General features: G+C 40.7%; 1 protein-coding gene and 1 long non-coding RNA gene across 2 annotated transcripts in view; one reads left to right on the top strand and one right to left on the bottom strand.

The window, feature by feature from the left end:
* Window positions 1-10,281, top strand: part of LOC149269014 (uncharacterized) — a 46,828-nt gene extending 36,547 nt beyond the window's left edge. The window contains exon 3 of the long non-coding RNA XR_016270078.1: window positions 10,257-10,281. This is a non-coding gene — a long non-coding RNA (uncharacterized LOC149269014). The remainder of the gene's footprint in view (window positions 1-10,256) is intronic.
* Window positions 1-18,464, bottom strand: part of Dnah3 (dynein heavy chain 3, axonemal) — a 37,263-nt gene extending 18,799 nt beyond the window's left edge. Inside the window, exons 1-26 of the mRNA XM_018008465.2 lie at window positions 17,751-18,464; window positions 17,472-17,675; window positions 16,145-16,186; window positions 15,789-16,064; window positions 15,574-15,725; window positions 15,331-15,422; window positions 15,116-15,263; window positions 13,905-14,021; window positions 12,947-13,113; window positions 12,605-12,896; window positions 12,030-12,455; window positions 11,796-11,961; window positions 11,519-11,730; window positions 9,617-9,807; window positions 9,173-9,357; window positions 8,160-8,277; window positions 7,878-8,025; window positions 7,661-7,818; window positions 7,143-7,209; window positions 5,476-6,366; window positions 5,313-5,417; window positions 5,086-5,256; window positions 4,583-4,730; window positions 4,417-4,515; window positions 4,232-4,346; window positions 2,678-2,846 (exon numbers count right to left, since the gene is read on the bottom strand). Of these exons, the coding sequence (XP_017863954.1) occupies window positions 2,678-2,846; window positions 4,232-4,346; window positions 4,417-4,515; window positions 4,583-4,730; window positions 5,086-5,256; window positions 5,313-5,417; window positions 5,476-6,366; window positions 7,143-7,209; window positions 7,661-7,818; window positions 7,878-8,025; window positions 8,160-8,277; window positions 9,173-9,357; window positions 9,617-9,807; window positions 11,519-11,730; window positions 11,796-11,961; window positions 12,030-12,455; window positions 12,605-12,896; window positions 12,947-13,113; window positions 13,905-14,021; window positions 15,116-15,263; window positions 15,331-15,422; window positions 15,574-15,725; window positions 15,789-16,064; window positions 16,145-16,186; window positions 17,472-17,675; window positions 17,751-17,979 (5,088 nt within the window). The 5' untranslated portion in view covers window positions 17,980-18,464. The remainder of the gene's footprint in view (window positions 1-2,677; window positions 2,847-4,231; window positions 4,347-4,416; window positions 4,516-4,582; window positions 4,731-5,085; window positions 5,257-5,312; window positions 5,418-5,475; window positions 6,367-7,142; window positions 7,210-7,660; window positions 7,819-7,877; window positions 8,026-8,159; window positions 8,278-9,172; window positions 9,358-9,616; window positions 9,808-11,518; window positions 11,731-11,795; window positions 11,962-12,029; window positions 12,456-12,604; window positions 12,897-12,946; window positions 13,114-13,904; window positions 14,022-15,115; window positions 15,264-15,330; window positions 15,423-15,573; window positions 15,726-15,788; window positions 16,065-16,144; window positions 16,187-17,471; window positions 17,676-17,750) is intronic.

Genomic DNA, 18,464 nt, shown 5'->3' with positions numbered 1-18,464 from the left:
GCGGGAGCGGAAGCGTTCTAGAAGTGCTCGTAACATATGCCAACTGACTGTTTGCTGTTGCACAATGGGAAGAAGCAGCAGTAGCAGTAGCAGCAGCAGCAGCAGCAGCAGTAGCAGCAGTAGCAAAGCGCTCTTTAAAGGGATTTTATATGCGCTCATAAATAGGTATTATTTAAGGAAGCGAAACAAAAAAAAAAGAAAACATGTGCTGATAAAGCGGATTTCCATTTAAAGGCGGAAACTGATAAAACTTTGTTAGCACCTCTATATATAGGTATTGCTATCTATTTCAATAATACTCCTATTGATCAATAGATCGAACTCTTCTCCATTATATCAAGCAGCGCTCTTTGGTCACGCCCACTCCACATGCAACAAGAGGCAACATCGCTGTGTGGCATCAACTATATTCAAAGCTGTTTTACATGGTGTTGCGTGTTTTTTTGTTTTCGCAGTCGCAATTGTTCCTGCTGTTGTTTCTATTGTGCAATTAGCGCACGCAGCAATGTGTGTTTGTGCGTGGGTGTTAGTGTGTGTGTGTGTGTGGGAGCCTTGTTTGTGCATTTTTTGTTGTTGTTTGTGTTCAATTCTTTGGCTGGCGTTTGGACACTTTGAACTCTATCAAAGTGGTTTGTTGCCTTTGGCAGCTGCAAGACTCGCGCATTGCAACCAATTTTTTCTAACTGTCTCCCTCCCTCTCTCTCTCTCTCTCTTTCTCTGTGTGGTTCTCGCATCCGCTCATAGATTCATAGATATTGAGAAGTTTTGCGCATTCATTGGACAACTGGCCTTTTGTTTTTTGTTTTTGGCTGGTTGGTTGGCAAGAACTTTGGTGAGCTGCCATTGTTGCGGGCATTTTATGGGCATTTCCATTTGTGGAGAGACAAAAATTGTTTTTGGGGCTAGCCATATCTGGGCAGGCATAAATCGAAATCGAAATAGTTTGAATTGTTTGGCAATTGCAAATTATTTTATTGCTTGCAAAATTGTTTTTGTCGACTGCGTGTGGAAAATTTACGACTTCCGAAATATTATGGCTAGAACCAGACAGTCGGACAGACAGCGACAGCTAGAGAGCGGGTGTGCGTCACGCATAGGAGATGGAACTACTTTCTAAAAACTAAGCAACTATTAAACTTAAAGCGAATAAATTGCAATAAATGAATAGGCAACAGGCTGACTGGATTTAGCTTAAGCTTAAATCAATTTAATTAATCTAAATCGAGATTCGAACGCTCAACTTTCAGGTTCTTTATTGTTGCTGCTGCTTGATTTGCGGCAAAAGTTTGCGATAATTTTCGCATGCAAATTAACGCCAACACACTCAACCCAATTGGATCCCAATTGGAACGGCTAGCAAGAGTAGAAGTGAGAGACCTTTAAACCATTATGCAATTAGGCGTGCTACAGAATTAAGCGATTAGAGCCTCAAACACGCATAAATTTTACTACTACACAACGACAGCACCTACTTAAGATGCGGTCGTATGTGCGTCTGTGTGAGTGTGCGTCTGTATGTGGGTGCGTGTGTGTAAATATGCGTATGCGGTTAACGACCTGCTAATAAAAATTTGCATAGATTTGAACGCTCACGAAAGCTTTTTAGTCCCACATTCGGCATTATAGTTTGTTCTCGTATAAAGAGACCAACTAGTCGCCATAGCGATTACTTTCACAAACTACCTAATTAGTCAGACCATGGAGCTGCATAAATTTCAATATACAGTCAGCGACTGGCTCCGTTGTGTCTGGATAAAAACAACGCAAATGTATTTATACACTGAGAGAAAAGAAGTGTAGGAAAAAGAGAAATTGAAAATTTGCTAAGCTTTGCTAAGGAGTGTCTTGTTATATTAAATTGGAACCTTAAAAATCGAGTTGTTGAAAAAATCTATAAAAATCTAGTAAAATTAATTTTTAAATAAAAAATTTTTTTTTAAATACATATAAATATTGATTAAAAATTGCTGGGAAAAATGTGAGTAAATATTAATTCTTATCTATAAAAAAAAAAAAAAAATTATCAAATAAATACATATTGCTAAATAAAAAAATTCTCATTCAAAATGAATATACGAAATTAGAATATTCATCATGTGTAGATGAGACACTAGCTAATAACGCTCTATCTCCTTTCCATTCTAATTAAGAATTGCCATATAATCTAATCCATTGAAAAAACAAAATTGCCATATAATCTAATCCATTGAAAAAACAAAAACTAATTCAAGTGAAAAATATTATTTCAATTAAGTAAATTTTGTATGTGATTGTTTTTTATTTTTTATTTTTCTTAAATAAAAGCCTGAAGAGAAGCTAAAGATATAATCAAAACCCTCATAAGTAGACAATCTACTTCTGGCTAATCCGTTTCTATATTTTGCCAAGTGTACGTACAGCTGCACGTGTGTGTATAAGTGTGCGTGTATATTCATATGTGTGGGTGTATACTGAAAGTCATCATTGGTGCGCGTGCCGCTGCCTGGGACAGGTTCTTTGATTAATGTTGTTGACCAACATTGGACCATCAATTAGCAGAAAGACTCGAGCGCACGAGCGTGCGGGACAGACAGCTTGTCGCAGTTCTGAGAACTCTCTTAGAAGTGGCAACAGAACCAAAAACATAAAAAATACAAAACAACAAAAACCTGTGGTAGAGAGACAATCAGACACTTACCTTAAAGAACTTGCCCAGCGCTTTGTAGTCCAGGCCATCGGAGCAGTTGAATACGACGCACTTCTTGGCCACAGCCTTGGCCAGATCCTTGCAGGTCTCCGTTTTGCCAGTGCCCGCAGGACCTTCGGGCGCGCCGCCCAAACATAACTTCAAAGCGCCCATCAAAGTGCTGCACAAAACGGTGAATTAGAAAAGAGGTTTTTCAGCTAGTCACATGTGTGTGTGTGTGTGTGGGTGGGTTGGTGTATGTGGACGTATGATGTGTGGTTGGGTGGTGCGGCATGTGCTGCACAGAAGGCAACATGCCAAAGTATGTTTTTAATATCTGTTTTGCATTTTTTCGCATTTCTCGTTGCTGCAGCTTAAAAAATTGTCATTTATGGGCATTTTTGCTTTAGCTGTGGTTGTTGTTATTGTTGTTGGTGTTGCCAGTTTTTATGCCCTACACTCATAAAAAGCATTTGCAAAAAACAAGGGTATAATAAAGCTGTGCAAATGTTTGTGACAAATAGAAAAGGAGATCTTTGTGCCTATAAAATGTGAACAGTCGGTATAAAGTGAAATCGTTTGACTATAAATAGGAGAGATAATGATGTTGATTACTGGAGATAGAGAGTAGAGAGTAGAGAGTAGAGAGTAGAGAGTACAGAGTAGAGAGTAGAGAGTAGAGAGTAGAGAGTAGAGAGTAGAGAGTAGAGAGTAGAGAGTAGAGAGTAGAGAGTAGAGAGTAGAGAGTAGAGAGTAGAGAGTAGAGAGTAGAGAGTAGAGAGTAGAGAGTAGAGAGTAGAGAGTAGAGAGTAGAGAGTAGAGAGTATAGAGTATAGAGTAGAGAGTAGAGAGTAGAGGGTACAGAGTAGAGAGCAGAGAGTTGTCTCAGTAGAATTTGTAGAGCATCAATGCAGCCATAGCTGAACTCTCTGTAGGGTATTTAAGCTTTCAAATGACAAAGACCTTCTACTCTCTTTTATATTTTTGCTTCATTTTTGCCTTTGCAAGTTCATATTTTTATCATATTGGCAGCGCAGCCAGCTTCGCGTTGCTTGGCTGTATATTTTTTAGCATTTCCGGTCTGGTCATACAAATATCTATACTTTCCTTTTTTGTTCGCTTTAACTATGTTTGTGTGTGTGTGCGTTGTGTGTGTGTGAAAAACTGTCCAACATTGATTTATTTGTTTAATATAAAAGTTTTATCGGAAACCCCATTAAAATGTCCTTTCTGCCAGCTTGCCAGCAACGGGCTGGCTCTCGCCTGCTGCTGTTGTTGTTGTTGCCGTTTGCGTTTGTCGCAAGCTTAAATAACAACAACAACAACAGCAACAAAAAGGCTTTCAGCTCTTTTTGCGTATTTTGTTGAAAAATGAAAATAAATTTAAAATGCAGTGAAATAAAATAAATATTTTTCCAATAAACGTTGCCTTTCATGACTTTTAGAGCGACGAGAGCAGCAGCCAATGGCTCAGCTGCTTTGCAAACGTTTTGTCAATTAAAATCTGCAGGTGTGTGGGTGTGTGTGTGTGTAAGAGTATGTGTGTAGATAATTTTTGTTACCCACCGATAGCAACGATCCGTGAGAGGCGTAACAACCAAGCGTGGCAAATTGCCAAGGTATTCCATGCCATATTTAACGTCCGTAACAACCATGCTAACGCACATCCAATCCTCGTTCTCTGTGAAAACACATAGCCACAAAGTAAATTAAAAATGAAAGAATTTGACAGGGATCTAACTGCTACTCACTTTCGTTGACCTTCCAATAGTATCGCAGCTGTGACATCCAATCAAAGTCCTGCATGCTAGTTATGCGCATATCCACCAGATACTTGACAACATCACGAGCTGTTAGATTAGGAGGAATTTTACTTTTAGTTTATTTAAAATATACCCTACGAAATAGTTGACTAACCATGCACATCCAGCACAATGAGCGCTTCCACAGCAATACGCACGCCAGTCTGAAGATCTGTGCGGACGAGTCGCACAAGGTCTCCAATTTGTAAATTGGACTTCTCCAAATATGACGGCAGGAATTTTTTCTCGATGGCTTCCTCCACCTGGTGAATGTAAATAGCCGGAGAGCATAAAGTGCATAAAAAATGTGGCAGGTGGGCAAATAAATGGCAAAATATGATTTTCAATTTTGTGAGAAACACGCTCAAAGCCCAGCAGGGAAAAGCGCGCAAGCACAAAGAGCTTCGAAGCCAGCGCAGCTAATCGCACTGTCAGAGACAGAGTGACAGACGTGCAGATAGACAGACAGAGAGACAGTGAATGAGAGAAAAAGGGTGAGAGGGAGTAGAGAGTACGACAGACAGCTACTGGTGGCACAGTAGCCGTGGCTCTTTCGCCTTTGTGCGGTGGTTTGCTTTTTGCGGTTGAAATGGATTAAAGCAAAAGTTGGTTGCTTACCTCTAAGGTCCAGGCGGCGCAGGATATGCCGAGGACTACTTGTCCGGGCCATGATACGACCCAGGAAATACGATCGACAAGGGTATAATCCTCCCACGATTCCTTCATTTGTTCCAGCACGCTATCCAGCATAACATACTCTACCTCCTTCAGCCAAATCTCCACCAAGCCCTGTGTTAAGAGTGAAATTTAGTAGGAATATATTAGTCATTTGAAAACTCTTATACGTTTGCCGCTTGTGGATTGATTTTGCGCACGAGACTGACGCGCTCGTCCTCATCGCTGATCATGTGCGTGATCTCCATATTGTCATCGAACGTCAGAGTGCCGATCTGGAAGTATTTGAGACCTATTATCACGATCATGTGCATGAAGAGAGTGAGGTCTTACACCCTCGAAACATTTGCGTAAATGTGGCTGCACGCGCATGGGATCCTTCGTCTCGGAGAGTATTTCGAGCAGTTCGTCGTTGGATAAGAAGAAGAAACGAGCAAAGAACAAACGTTTCTGCTCCAAATACGTGTTCAAGCCCTTCTGCACCGTTTCGAGATCCTCAATAGCCTTGGTAAATATCTCGAGCATGTTGGGATATTCGGTGGCCACCATCACATGTTGATCCTTCAGCGTATTCTTCATAATACGGCGCCAGACCTTGTCCACAGCTTTGAAGTTTCGGCCCTCCAGCGGCATTTGACGCATAATATCCTCTGAGCTGAAAATGGGCTCCAAGTACATCCAAGTGACCTGGACATTTGTCCACGCATCAATAATATTCTGGACCAGCAGCAGTCGCTCCTCCCAGTCATCCGCCTTGGAGCCAAGAGCGACAATGAACGGCGAACGTTTCATAGCCTGCGTGCGCATAATGTGATCGTCCAGCTGCGTCTGTATATCATCTATGGAGGCCAGCAGATGGGTATCGGAATCGCGATACTGCAGCACATCGAACATAACGTCGCGCCAATCATTTTGCATGTTCTTCAGACCCATATTCAAGTCGTACTCCTTGCCCGCCGCATTCGTGATCTCCTCCAGCTCGGGCAATATGCTCATGATATCCGCATCAATCATGTCCTTCAGCGTTGGGTAGAGGCGCGGATTTATCTGACGGCCCAAAATCGCAGAAATTTTATCCCAATGCCGTTTCTCTAGGCCATGCCGACAGATGGAGTCCAACACGGGCAAATAAACGCGGAACTTTTCAATTTTGATGCGTATCTGCTCGGCGACGCGTTTGGCAACCGGATTGTAGGACAACTGGCGCGACAGCTTGTGCATAATCTGGTTGAGGATAATGATGAACGTAATGATGATTAGAGAGGGGCTGAGAGAAACGCGCAGAGTCAAGTGTCATGAGAATGTGTGTGGGAATGCGTGTGTGTGTGTATGCTTAAATCCAGCTAGAAATGCGGTTCCCTCATGCGTCGGCTAAGCCGACTTAATGGGCGCTAAGACCCAAGCGACTTGATTTATATATACTGCTCATAAAGCTCAAAACTTTATTAGAGAATTTAGTTCCTGTTGAAGATTGGCTTAGATTTTGCTTAGAATTAGGAACTCTAGTAAACTTATTAAATGATGAACAGAGTCATTTCACAGTCGGCTACAGCCGCCTGAGTTTCTTCCAGCTACTAATGCTACGCCTAAAACAATTCAATTCGGCTGCCGTTGCCTTTGCAGCTTTGAGCTTTGAGGCAACGTCATTTTTTTAAGGCTACCCGGCTAGCACACCCACCTATCCTAAGTTGCCCCCAAATATGTTGGCATTTTTTCGTTGCATACTTTTCGGCTGGCCCGGCAGCAGGCCTGAGGTTTTTAGTTGAATTTCAACTGCAGTAGCATTGACTTACGGACCAGGAGACACATGGACGCAACAGACATGAACGGAAGAGCTATGCATGCTGGCCAGAAATCCGACAGAACAGCTCAAACTTTGCAACTGCTGTGCGGTAGTAGTTGCTGCTGCCTTTACTGCTCAGCGCTCAGTTTTTATTTCCGCCTGGCACTGACTGCGCAATGACAACTTCAACTTCCGATTCCGACTTCCAACTACTTACCTTGTACATGGACTCGATCTGCTCCCGCACGCCATCCGCATTAAGGCATTCAAAGCGCTCGAACATCCTGGCAAAAGATGTAAATAGAAATATACAAAACTGGAGTAAAAGCAAAGGCAGAAGCAAAAGCAAAACATCAAAAAAAAGAAAAACGAAAAAATGCTGCCAGCAGAAGTTTTTGTGACACAGCAACAACTTGAACAACAACAACAACAACTCAAAATCTGGCTATTTTCCGCTGCACTTGAAGTCAACTTTTCTGCTGGCATTTGCATTGCGGATTTGCTCAGCAGCAGGTTGCTTAGTCCTGCCTGTCAGGCTGTCCGCCCGGCAGGCACTTCAATTTCAAATATTTTGTCATTTGCGACAAGTGCCCCAAAATGAAGGGACCAAAAGAGGTGCTCAGCTTGAGACTATGTCTCGTTGTCTCAAATAATTGCAAACAATTTTCGTTTTCCTTTTTTGTTTTTTTGTTTTTTTTTTTTTTTTTTTTTTTTTTTGCAGTTAACATTGCTTACCAAATGAGATAATCCTTTTCAAATTCGTACGAGGTCTTCCATAGTTTTTCAATTGGTTCCATTTTCTCAATGATTTCGGCCAGCAGCGGAAAGGCAGAGACATCAATTTGCAACAGTGTCTCCTCCACATTAATGTTCTTCGCCTCACGACTCAGATTCTGCCCAACAAACAATCAGGATTAGTTGGGCAAATGTAAATAGCCTGCTCAGTACTTACCTCGATGGTGGTGAAGAGCTCATCAACTGTATCGACACGCTCCTTGAGATCATCTAGGGTGAGGACTTCACGCATTTCCTTGATGCGGAAACCATCCATAGTACGCTTCTCCTGAATGAGCAACTTCTCGAAGAGCAAACGTCTATCTCTATCGTGTGGATATGGGATAAAAAATATATTTAATATTATGAAATGAACTTTTACTACTACAGTACTATAGCAGTTTAATAATTCAATCAGTCAATCAATAAATCCCACTCCATATGTAGAATTGTAACTTACCTCAATGCCTGCTCCAGGTTGTCCCGCACCACAGATAAGCGTGCTGCACTCAGATCGAGGACCTCTTCAAGTTCGCCGGGCAGTATAAATGTGCGGGAATTCAGATGAATTTCATCGCCTGTTGGATAAGTGGAATCAAGTGTTGACTTCGGTTTGTACTCTCTCCCTCTCTCTCTATCTCTTCAGTCTCTTCCCTTCAATCTTTTCATGTTCTGTGCATGTTCTTAATTAACTGTGCTTAACTCTTAATTAATTGGCTACGCGCGTTTTTCGGGCAAACTAATTAATTATGTGTACTACGAGTATCTTTGATGGCCACCTGCCACCGCCACTCCTTTTCGACAAGCTCACAATCTACCCTGCTGACAAGTTTGGCTACGTAGCCTCGCATTTTGGTGTGACAAAAGCCACATTCAAATGGACTGAGGGGTGGAAGAGCTGAGAGATGACTTGATGCACACATTGTAGCTATTTGAAAGATACACACGACACTTGACGATAAATCGCAATTGTCTATCTAGGCAGCTTCTCTATGTGTATTCGAGTGTGTGTGTGCGTGTGTGTGTGTGTGCGCGCGCTAGGGTAGCTTTGTCTGCATTTGTCGGTTGTCAAAGCAACTTTCACACATTCATGAATTTGTTGAGCTCATTAAGCTGCATTTTCGGGGGTTTAACGCAGCTCAATGTTTGGTGTCTCACCGCAAGTAATTATAAAACCAATTAGTAGACTCAGCTTGTTAGTTGAGGTTAATTATGTTAAGCTGCCCCTTCATCATCATCGTCTCCCTTTTCCATCAACCTAGTGCAAACACACACATAGTTACACACACACAGCAGGAACTGTCTAAAACAAACTAACGCTCTGAATGGCATGCCAGGGCAATGCACATGACACTTTCTGCCAGCTGCACAAACAGCTAAAACTTTTAGCCACCCCCACCACGGCCCTACCTGACCTGTCTACCTGTTCATATAGTTATCATTATCATCATCATCATCATCATCCTTACTTACTGGTCAGATATGAATGTGTCAGCAGAAATATGACGCGTTTCAACACGAGCTTGATCTCATCTTTGATGGCAAATATTCTCATCTCACGGCATTCGGCTATATAGTTTTGCAGTGCAACTACCTCGGGTGTTTCCTCTGGACGTTCGCCCGCCTTCATCGACATCTCCTCGAGCTCCTCGCATATGCTGAGGGAGCACAAAAAAATGAGAGTGTATCAGGTGCATATTAAAAGTTAGAAAAAGGAAAATGCTCAAATGCACTTGAAGAAAAAATCAACATCAAAGCTTAACAAAATTGAAGACTGATATTGGAAATTTATAATTAATATACAACTAAATATCTATAATATATGTATATATGAACTGATTACTGATTATTGGGGATTATTTATTTTTTTATATTGAGGTAAATTTGTTGAGACATCATCTCAACTGCCTTACTTACGCGCGATTCTCGTTGATGTTGAGTGCTCGATAAAAATCGATTATGAAATCGTAGATATTTCTCACATACAGCCGCAGCGATTCTTTAACGTGTCGATTATCCAACAGGAACAAATTTAACGGTATGAAATCACGCAGATAATAGGTCGTATCGGTGATGGCATTCAATTTTTTCATTAATTCCTGAACAACCTGTTGGAGAGAGTGAAGTGAGTCAACGGATGCGATTGCCATGCGCTCGCTCGTTGTAAATGAATATGCATTTAACAACAAAATAAAAATGCGTATATAAATTTATGACTGTATCGCTGAGGATGTGTTGGTATGTGTGCGTCGGTGTAAACTAATAACAGAATCAGTTACAGAGACTATTTTGTACTCTTACAAATAGTTATATAGTATGAATATGCCAAAGGACTTATAGTATCTTAAAATTATATATTTAAGCAGATATTAAAAGTAGTTATTATTTTATTATATTTTTCATTTCTATCGTTTCTTATTACAAGCTCCCTCTCCGCCAAGTCTACATAAAATACCTGAACAAATTAATCTACCACTAGCAGTTGGTGCCCTATTGTTCATTTATTTTAAGCACACATATTTATGCAATATGAAAACTTTCCTTTTTCACATTCCAGCATACGGCATACTTTCCTGCAAAGTAAGTGCTACGAATATATTTTACATTTATTACTATAATTGTGTTGAAATATGTTTCATATATGGCTAGCCTGTTGCATACAGTTGCACAACTTGATAGTACCCTTTTTTCAACACACATTTTATGTGAGTGCAGAGGGTATATATACATGAAGAAGCAGAGAGGCAAGCCTGCATTACATGCATGAAAAACTGAAGCTGCGCATTGGCAATCGGAAGCAATTTTTATTTTAAATAAATTGCGCAAAAAAAAATAAAAACAAAAAAATTGTTAAATGGTGAAATTGTCGTGCTGCATTCAGCTTAATGAATGTGAACTGCAAATAACCGGCCAGAATGGGTTAATTGAGTGCCCCACCTATATATATAAGTATATATATTTGTATATATGACTGTAAATGTTGTTAATGTGCAGCTGTCTAACCAAATATTTTATGCATAGCAATTGACATGGCAAGTTTTGCTTTCGTGCACTCAACAGTCTGTCTACGAATTAGCAAATCGAACAAAGTTTAATTAACAATGCCAAATTAATGCTCTGAGCCTCGTACCACAGCTAGCATCAACTATGCAAAGGTCGAGAACTGTGTACTCGAAAGAGAAGTGGTATAGAAATGGTGTGCCAGACTACCTAGATACTCAATGTAAGTTGAATAGGTTGAACAGGTGGAGTATATATATACATATATTATAATATTCTAGCTGAAAGTAGCTTGCCTTACAGATACAGAGAGTTTGCTAAAGATATTCTCATATCTATATAATAAACTTATATTAATTACTCATTGAGTAATTTATTTAGAAAATATGACTAGTTTTCCGCATACCCTATCTAATCGAATAGGTAGCGCATCGCCTTCACAGGCAATGCGTAGCAGCTATAAACACACCGAGTCAACTGTTTGTTGTGCCAGATAAATTGTTCAATTACACAAATTGCCCGTCAGTTCTTCCGCTCTTCAGTCTGTCCGTCGTCTGCCGCTTAGTCAAACTGTCTGTCAGCAGTTTATTAATATTGCATAATGAAATTTTATGTTAATTCTACGCATCATTGCGTATAATCAAATCGAAATAAATAATTAAATTCATTTTAAGGCGAGACGTAGCCAAATGCCCAAAGGCCTTTACGAGTATGCCAAATGTGAGGGATGCAACGCAAGCCCATCTAATAACAAGTGCACACACACGCACACGCACATACATATTTAAAAACTTTATTAACTGTACATGTCATACGCACCACCAAATCGGGCAAGGTATTATCCGTCCATATCTTCTCCACCATTGGCATTATCATCTTTTTGAACAACCCATAGTAATATTTATAGATGGGCTTCAGGTAGACATTAATACCACGCCAATTGACCTTCACAATTTCCTCAACTTTATTGCATAGTGTTATGAAATCCACGTGATCCTCATCAATGCAATTTAAGGTGCCATAATCCTCAGCTAAAATATTTTGACGGAAAATGACTGATATAGCAAATATAACGCTATAGCATCCTTCCACTTACCTCCACCAGTCATAACACATTCGAGACGTGGTATATCATAGCCTACGGCTAAAATGTTTTTAAAGATGTCTCTTATAATGGCCGGCAGCTCTATCATATATGGATAGATATAGAGTTTGCTAGCGTTGTTTATTTCGAACATAGCCACGTCATCGATGTCGGGCACCTGTTTCAAAAATATATTTTTAAATATATACATATAAAGTTATATGGATTTATTGGTGTTTCACTTACAATTTCTATAACCGGACCCACTTGTTGTCCCGGCTGTAAAAAGGGATCCGCATCATCGGCATCGAATACATAAATATTTTCATCAGCCCGTATACCGGGTCCAACTTCGATTGGCTCGTTATCAAAGTGGGCGCCCACGACGGAGACAGTGAGCGCCATCAAAGGACGACGCTGCAGCTTCTTATCAAACATGGAATACTGATCGATGTTATTGCCATGCTTATAGCCACACAACACTTTGAACAGATAGGCCAAACTCTTATTGATCAAACTCTCCAGATGTCGCGACATCAGTGCGTGAACGCATTTAAATAGCGTCTCTGCACGTCCCCCATACTTGCCCGTCATGGGCACCATATCTTTCCAGCTATTTCGCATGAGATCCATCAGATCTGCACAGCGGGGCAGCCAATCGTTGATCAGAAGCTGGAAGGGAGATAAATGGCGAGATGGAAAATTTTATCTTAATTAAGAATAATAGAAAAATGTTCATGTAAATCAAATAAGTCCTCCGTTTATAGGAAAGCAATCAAACTGAGATTCTCTAGTCTACTATCTCGCCTTTCTCTACTCACATCTTTAATCTGAGCACAGCTATCCCGGACAAAGTCCTGCACCACGTCCGCATCCAAAGGTCGTTGGCTGAGCAACAATTTGGACAGATCGACAATGACCAAATCACCGTAGAGCTGATGCCAAAGCAGATTCAAAGCTTGCACCGTAGGATGCGTAATCATAAGCATCTCTCCAATGCGGCTCCTGGCAAGCAACAGACGTGATCTCCACGGCACAGGCGAGGTGATAGTTAAAATAGGAAATTCTGGCGGTTCCGGCTCCAGCTGTAGACGCTTACGTTCCATATTGGATCTGAAAAAGATAGCTGCATCTAAGAAACTTAAAAACCGTTGATTACTCACTGTAGCAGATAGCGTAGAAAGGAGCGCTTGACATGATAGCGAAAATCCTCCTGCAGATCGATGAGGCAAACGATTATTAGAACAGCAAATTCTGGCCGTATGCCACGCTCTCCCACAAACAGATAATCGAATAATATGACCTCGGGCGGCAGCTTGGGCCAATATTTCTGTAACGAGTTGATTAGGCGAACTGAATCACATGGCTCAGGTACGATAAAGTTTGAGAAGCACCCCAAAGCGGCAAAGGAAAGCTGACAGGCGTGCCTCGTGTTTTATACACTTGGTTATTTTTATAGAGAGAGTAGAGAGTAGAGAGTAGAGAGTAGAGAGTAGAGAGTAGAGAGTAGAGAGTAGAGAGTAGAGAGTAGAGAGTAGAGTGTAGAGAGTAGAGAGTAGAGAGTAGAGAGTAGAGAGTAGAGAGTAGAGAGTAGAGAGTACAGAATACAGAGTACAGAGTACAGAGTACAGAGTACAGAGTAGAGAGTAGACAGTAGGGAGTAGAGAGGGGCATTAGCAATTCGACTTCACATAGATAATGTTAAGTTATGTTGCTCATTAAGTTGCACTGATTTGCCGGTTGGGGGTGTGGCAAGTGCTTGACTTGAAGCAGCATTTCTATCTGAGCCGAAAGTTTTGGAGCACACGTCAAAACATCAACACGCGTTTCGTTCTTCCTCTTCGCGCCGCCGCGCTCCCTGTCTCCGTGTATGCTAAGACCTCGACATTCTCACGTCCGGGGAGCGTGTTTAATATGTTCTCGTCGCTGACAAACTTTTGTCCCGAAAACTTTTTGAGCGCGCGTTAAGTTTGCTAATAATGTTGATGCTTAGTAGACCCACTCTCCGTCTTAGTCTGAGTGTGAGTCGCAGCATTAGTCTCAGTCGCAGTCAGTCATTCAGAGTCGAAGATGAAGTCCGTGTATGAGTAGTTGGCAACGTGTTGACATTAAACTTCTTACCTCTTCCTGAAGTATGAATCTGTAGGCATCCTGCAGCACAGCGCTACGTGCGTCGATGTAACGTATGGCCTTACGTATTAGACGAGAAGGATACGTATCCAGCTGCAGCACAGAGATCTGCAAAAGCAAGCAAAAGCATCATTAGCTGCAACTAAATAAAACACTTTGAACGTCTGATTAACTGACATAATTAATGATCAGCTAACAGTTTAATTGACAGAAATCACGACCTAAAGGTGAGCTGCATTGACTGAATGAGAAATTGAATATGAAATTGTCAAATCTAAAGCCAACATTACAACTGATTTCCTATGCAATCTACAGATTATTAGAAGTCGCCCTGCTTAAGTATAAAGAATGATTGGAAACCTCATCCGTCAAGTGCTGCAGTTACGAGCTAAGGACCGTAAGACCCATAAAATCCCCATAAAATCGCCACCTTTCACACTCCCAGAGAGTTGCGCTGTTTATTTCGCTGTTTGTCTGTTTGTTTATTGTTTTTCATATTGTCCGTTTTTTTTTTTTTTAACAACTAATCACGTTATTCATAACTTTGGGCCACACCACAAAACGCCCCCGCACAATGTTTATGAGCTATGAATTATATAATTTTTATAAGCACAGCAGCCAAAAGGCAACGCAGCTTAATTTACTCGCACGCTCACGCACACATATTTACTTTGTATTAAGTTTATTATTATCATTTTTTATGTCCGTCTCGCACTCGGACTCGGACACGGACAGTAGGATAGATGGACAGATGAACAGACGGACAAACAGCCACGGGCGCCAACGCATAAAAGTTATTTATGTCTGTGTTGGTTCTCATTTTTGATGAGCTTTTTATGATGGCTCAGCTCAGCTACACAGCTGCCTGAAGATCTCGTCAGAGTTAGCTTTTCGGCATGTCCCTTTTAGCATATGTTGGTCAGCTGCATAATTCAATAGAAAACAAGCCAGAGTGCTCTGCTAGGGTGTGCCCAACTTAAATATACCCTGAAAGATTACCTTTTCAATACAATATTTGACAGTGATGGAAATCTAACTGGTTTCTAAAGTTCCTTTGGTTCACATAGATTTCAAGGATTCATAAACTTAACTAGAGGGACTCGTCTATTGATCCTGCTCCTATGTAAGTATACGTATACGTATATACCCTTTCTGTACATCACTCTTAATTCTACAAATTAATTACAACATGTGAAACTTACACTTTGCAACAGGCATTTGTAGCGCTTCTGTATGGCGAATGTAAACTTGCCATCGGCCAACAAGAGTTCCTTCTCATATTTACGCAGCATTTTCAGTTTTTGTTCTTCTGGCTCCACTGGCTGCAACGGTGTCATATAGGGAAAGTGGCTATTGAAAATGAAATTGAGCATTTAGCTGAAATACTTTGATTGGGGAGTATGTGAATATCACTTACGTTGATTCCATTCTCTTCAAGCAACGAAGAAAGTCTTCGTTTGAGCAAAAGTCTTTGCGATGTATACGCTTTAGGCCTGTGCTACACTTGGACTAGAAAGCGAGATCAGCGCAGTAGAATAGAAAATGAGAGGAGTAAAAAAAAACATATAAATAAAATCCTAACTGGCTTGTATATATAAAGTTGAATCGTATTTGATGATCTACGGCAATCCTGTTAAGTGGACAACTTTTCAGCTCTTACCTTCAACACTACCTCCCTCTCTATATCTGGGCACGGCTTCTTCTTTTTATATTCAAGCAAACCATGCTCTAGACTATGTTGCGCCTCCTGCAGAACTGGCTCTAGCATCTCATCAATTATCTTGCCCACACGCATTAGCTCGTTTCGGCATTCTGTCAAAATAGTTAGGGTATTAGCAATCGAACTACCCTATGTGTATGCTATCCATCTCGTACCCTGTGGTGTTCGCAACGAATAATGATCGCCGGCCTTAAAGCTGCTTTTCCCTGAATTTTTTCTCTTATTGAGGGTCGTCACACGCAAATGCCGTGCCGTGGGTGTATTATAAGCTCCAATCTGTTCCGAGGGCGTGCCATATTGCCGACGCAACTGATTCGACCAGAGCGAGGAGCGTGTGCCGCAATTAAAGTAGAATATGCGAACGCGTCGCTGGCAATAAATGTCCAAAAGTGTGGTGGTCATTTCATAAATTTCCTTTTCACTCGGTTGCTCTGTGGATGTGGTGGGATATATGCATCAAATTTTTAATAATGCTGTCGCTGTGTAAATATTTAAATATTTATTTTTTTACCGCCGGTCAGCCATTTGTCAATCCAGGGAAATTGATTACAATCTGCAAGTAAAAACAAATGAAAATCAAAATGTAAATGAAAATAGCATTTAATATTTGCACATCAGCTTGATATGTGTGCATTCACTCACACACACATATGTGTGTGTGTGTGTGAACGTGTTATATATTTGATTTCTTGTAATTTTTATATTTTTTTCAATATTTTTGCGTTTGCCCAAAGGCCACACGCAAATGAAAATTGTTTTAAATAAAAGTCAGTGCAGCAAAGTTCCCTTTTAAAATGATTAAACTCAAATTAATTTTCATTTCCGGCGCTGCATACTCTGCCCCATGCCCCCAAAAAAATAACAGTAAAACCTGCTGGCTATTTTGTTTGTGCTCACGTGCTGTTGTAATTTGGCCAATGGACCTCGTCCTTTGCTCCACAGCCCCACCCATATCCATCCCGGGTGCTGCTTGCCCTCTACCCATTGCTATTATGCTGTTTGTCACATTTTATATATGCTAATGTTTATCAACAACATGCTTTTATGCCTCATATTATGTATTGGCCTCTGTGTGTGTGGGTGACATTCCCCGCATTCCGTTTACATTTACATCTATCCATGGTCTGATATTAAATATTAAAAAACTATACATAAAATGAAACATTTTTATCACAGAGCCAACGACAAAGTCAACCTTTAGCCCAAACAAGTTGAACATGCACAAAACATAAAGACGTCGATATAACCAACTGCGCTATACACTATATATATTTAACAAATATATTTAAACAATTAGCTAATATAACTAAGAAATTTTAAATTTTGCCAAACTTCATATTTTTATTAATTTTTAAACATTTTTTTTTTTTTCTTCTATCTACTGAATAGACTTTATGAAGTGTACATAACTGTCCACATTTGATAAAAATATTAAATAAAATACTATGATAAACATGTAACAAGCTTTCTATGGCTGCGCTGCAGTTGGGCTCCCAAGGGATATTCAAATAAATGTCATATGTATTTGTTTTTATTTTTGTGTTTTTTTGTTTTTTGGTTATAAAATTTTATGTTTAAAGGATAATGTTTGAAATTTTTATGTTTGCAGGTGAGCAATTTTCCAACGAGCTCAAGGGAATGTCGGGAGCTGGGGCTCAATGGCGTGGGTGGGCGATTGGGTCTGCCGTGTGCATGTTTTTCACATTTAATAAGGTATTAAGTGTGATGTTATTGTGGTTAAGTTCTCTCTACTGTTATTGAATTTTGTTCGAAACGATGTTTGGGCAATTTGTTTGTTTCGCTCTGCCTGCAAATGTTGTTTGAGTTTTGGCACTCACCATGGCCATCGAAATTATATTCATGATCTTTGGCATCGCGCAGCATTTCGAATTGCTCGGGCATCACAATATCCTTGAGTCTCAGCTTCTGCAGGCTATCATCGTCGCATTCTTTGTAAACGTCTTTGACATTGACCAAATCGTATTTGTGAAAATCAAATTCACGATTACAGCGACCAACGATCGTATCATTTTGCATGTGAGCTGGGAATACAAACGAATTGGTTAGGTTCTTCAAATGATGCCATGTATTATACAGCTCCTGCCATCTAGACTCACAGATCTTCTCCAACAGAAACTCCTTGATCGGATCCAGTGGCAACTCATCAAAGCCATATTTCAAGTCAAAGAAGGGACAGTCGTTCAGTGGCCTCTTGCCCGTCTTTTTGGCCGCCTCCGTGGCAGGCTGTTGCCTCGAGTGCATGGAGCGCTTTCTGCGGAAATTGGTATCGGCCAGACGGGGATCGCAGTAGGGACGCCGTTCCGGCGCGATCTTCTTTGAGGCCATATTGATGGGGTGAGCGTTTGCTGTTAAGTTAGCCGGGTTAAACAAAAGGAAACAAACTACAACAAAAAAATGTTTGCTCCTGTTGTTGTTTTATTGCCGGGTACTATATTGTTTTTGTTGCTTTTTTTTGTCGTTTTTTGTTGTTTTTATGTTTTCTGACATTGTTCGCCAACAAAACAACAAAAAAATGCTGAAATAATAAAAAAGAGAGACTCTAATAATAAAAGTTTACAACACGGACATTTGTGTGGCCGGCCACTTACTCGCCCGCTCGCTGGCTGGCTGATATACGTGAAATGTTTATAAACAAACTTCGGATCCGGTAGCAATGGCAACAGCACGGACAAACAACCCGGCGCTTGGCAACCGACAAACGACCAGCATTCGCTCCTCCCGCTGTCGCTTCGACGGCAACGGCAACGGCAACGGCTCCAATTCCGGCTACGGCTTGCTGGCTTGCAAATGTGGTTATTGGAGTTAGACCA

The sequence above is a fragment of the Drosophila arizonae genome, chromosome 4 (assembly GCF_054131065.1).
Source record: "Drosophila arizonae isolate 15081-1271.41 chromosome 4, UAZ_ARI_1.0, whole genome shotgun sequence".
Lineage (NCBI taxonomy): Eukaryota > Metazoa > Arthropoda > Insecta > Diptera > Drosophilidae > Drosophila > Drosophila arizonae.
This window is presented reverse-complemented; position numbering and strand designations above follow the sequence as displayed.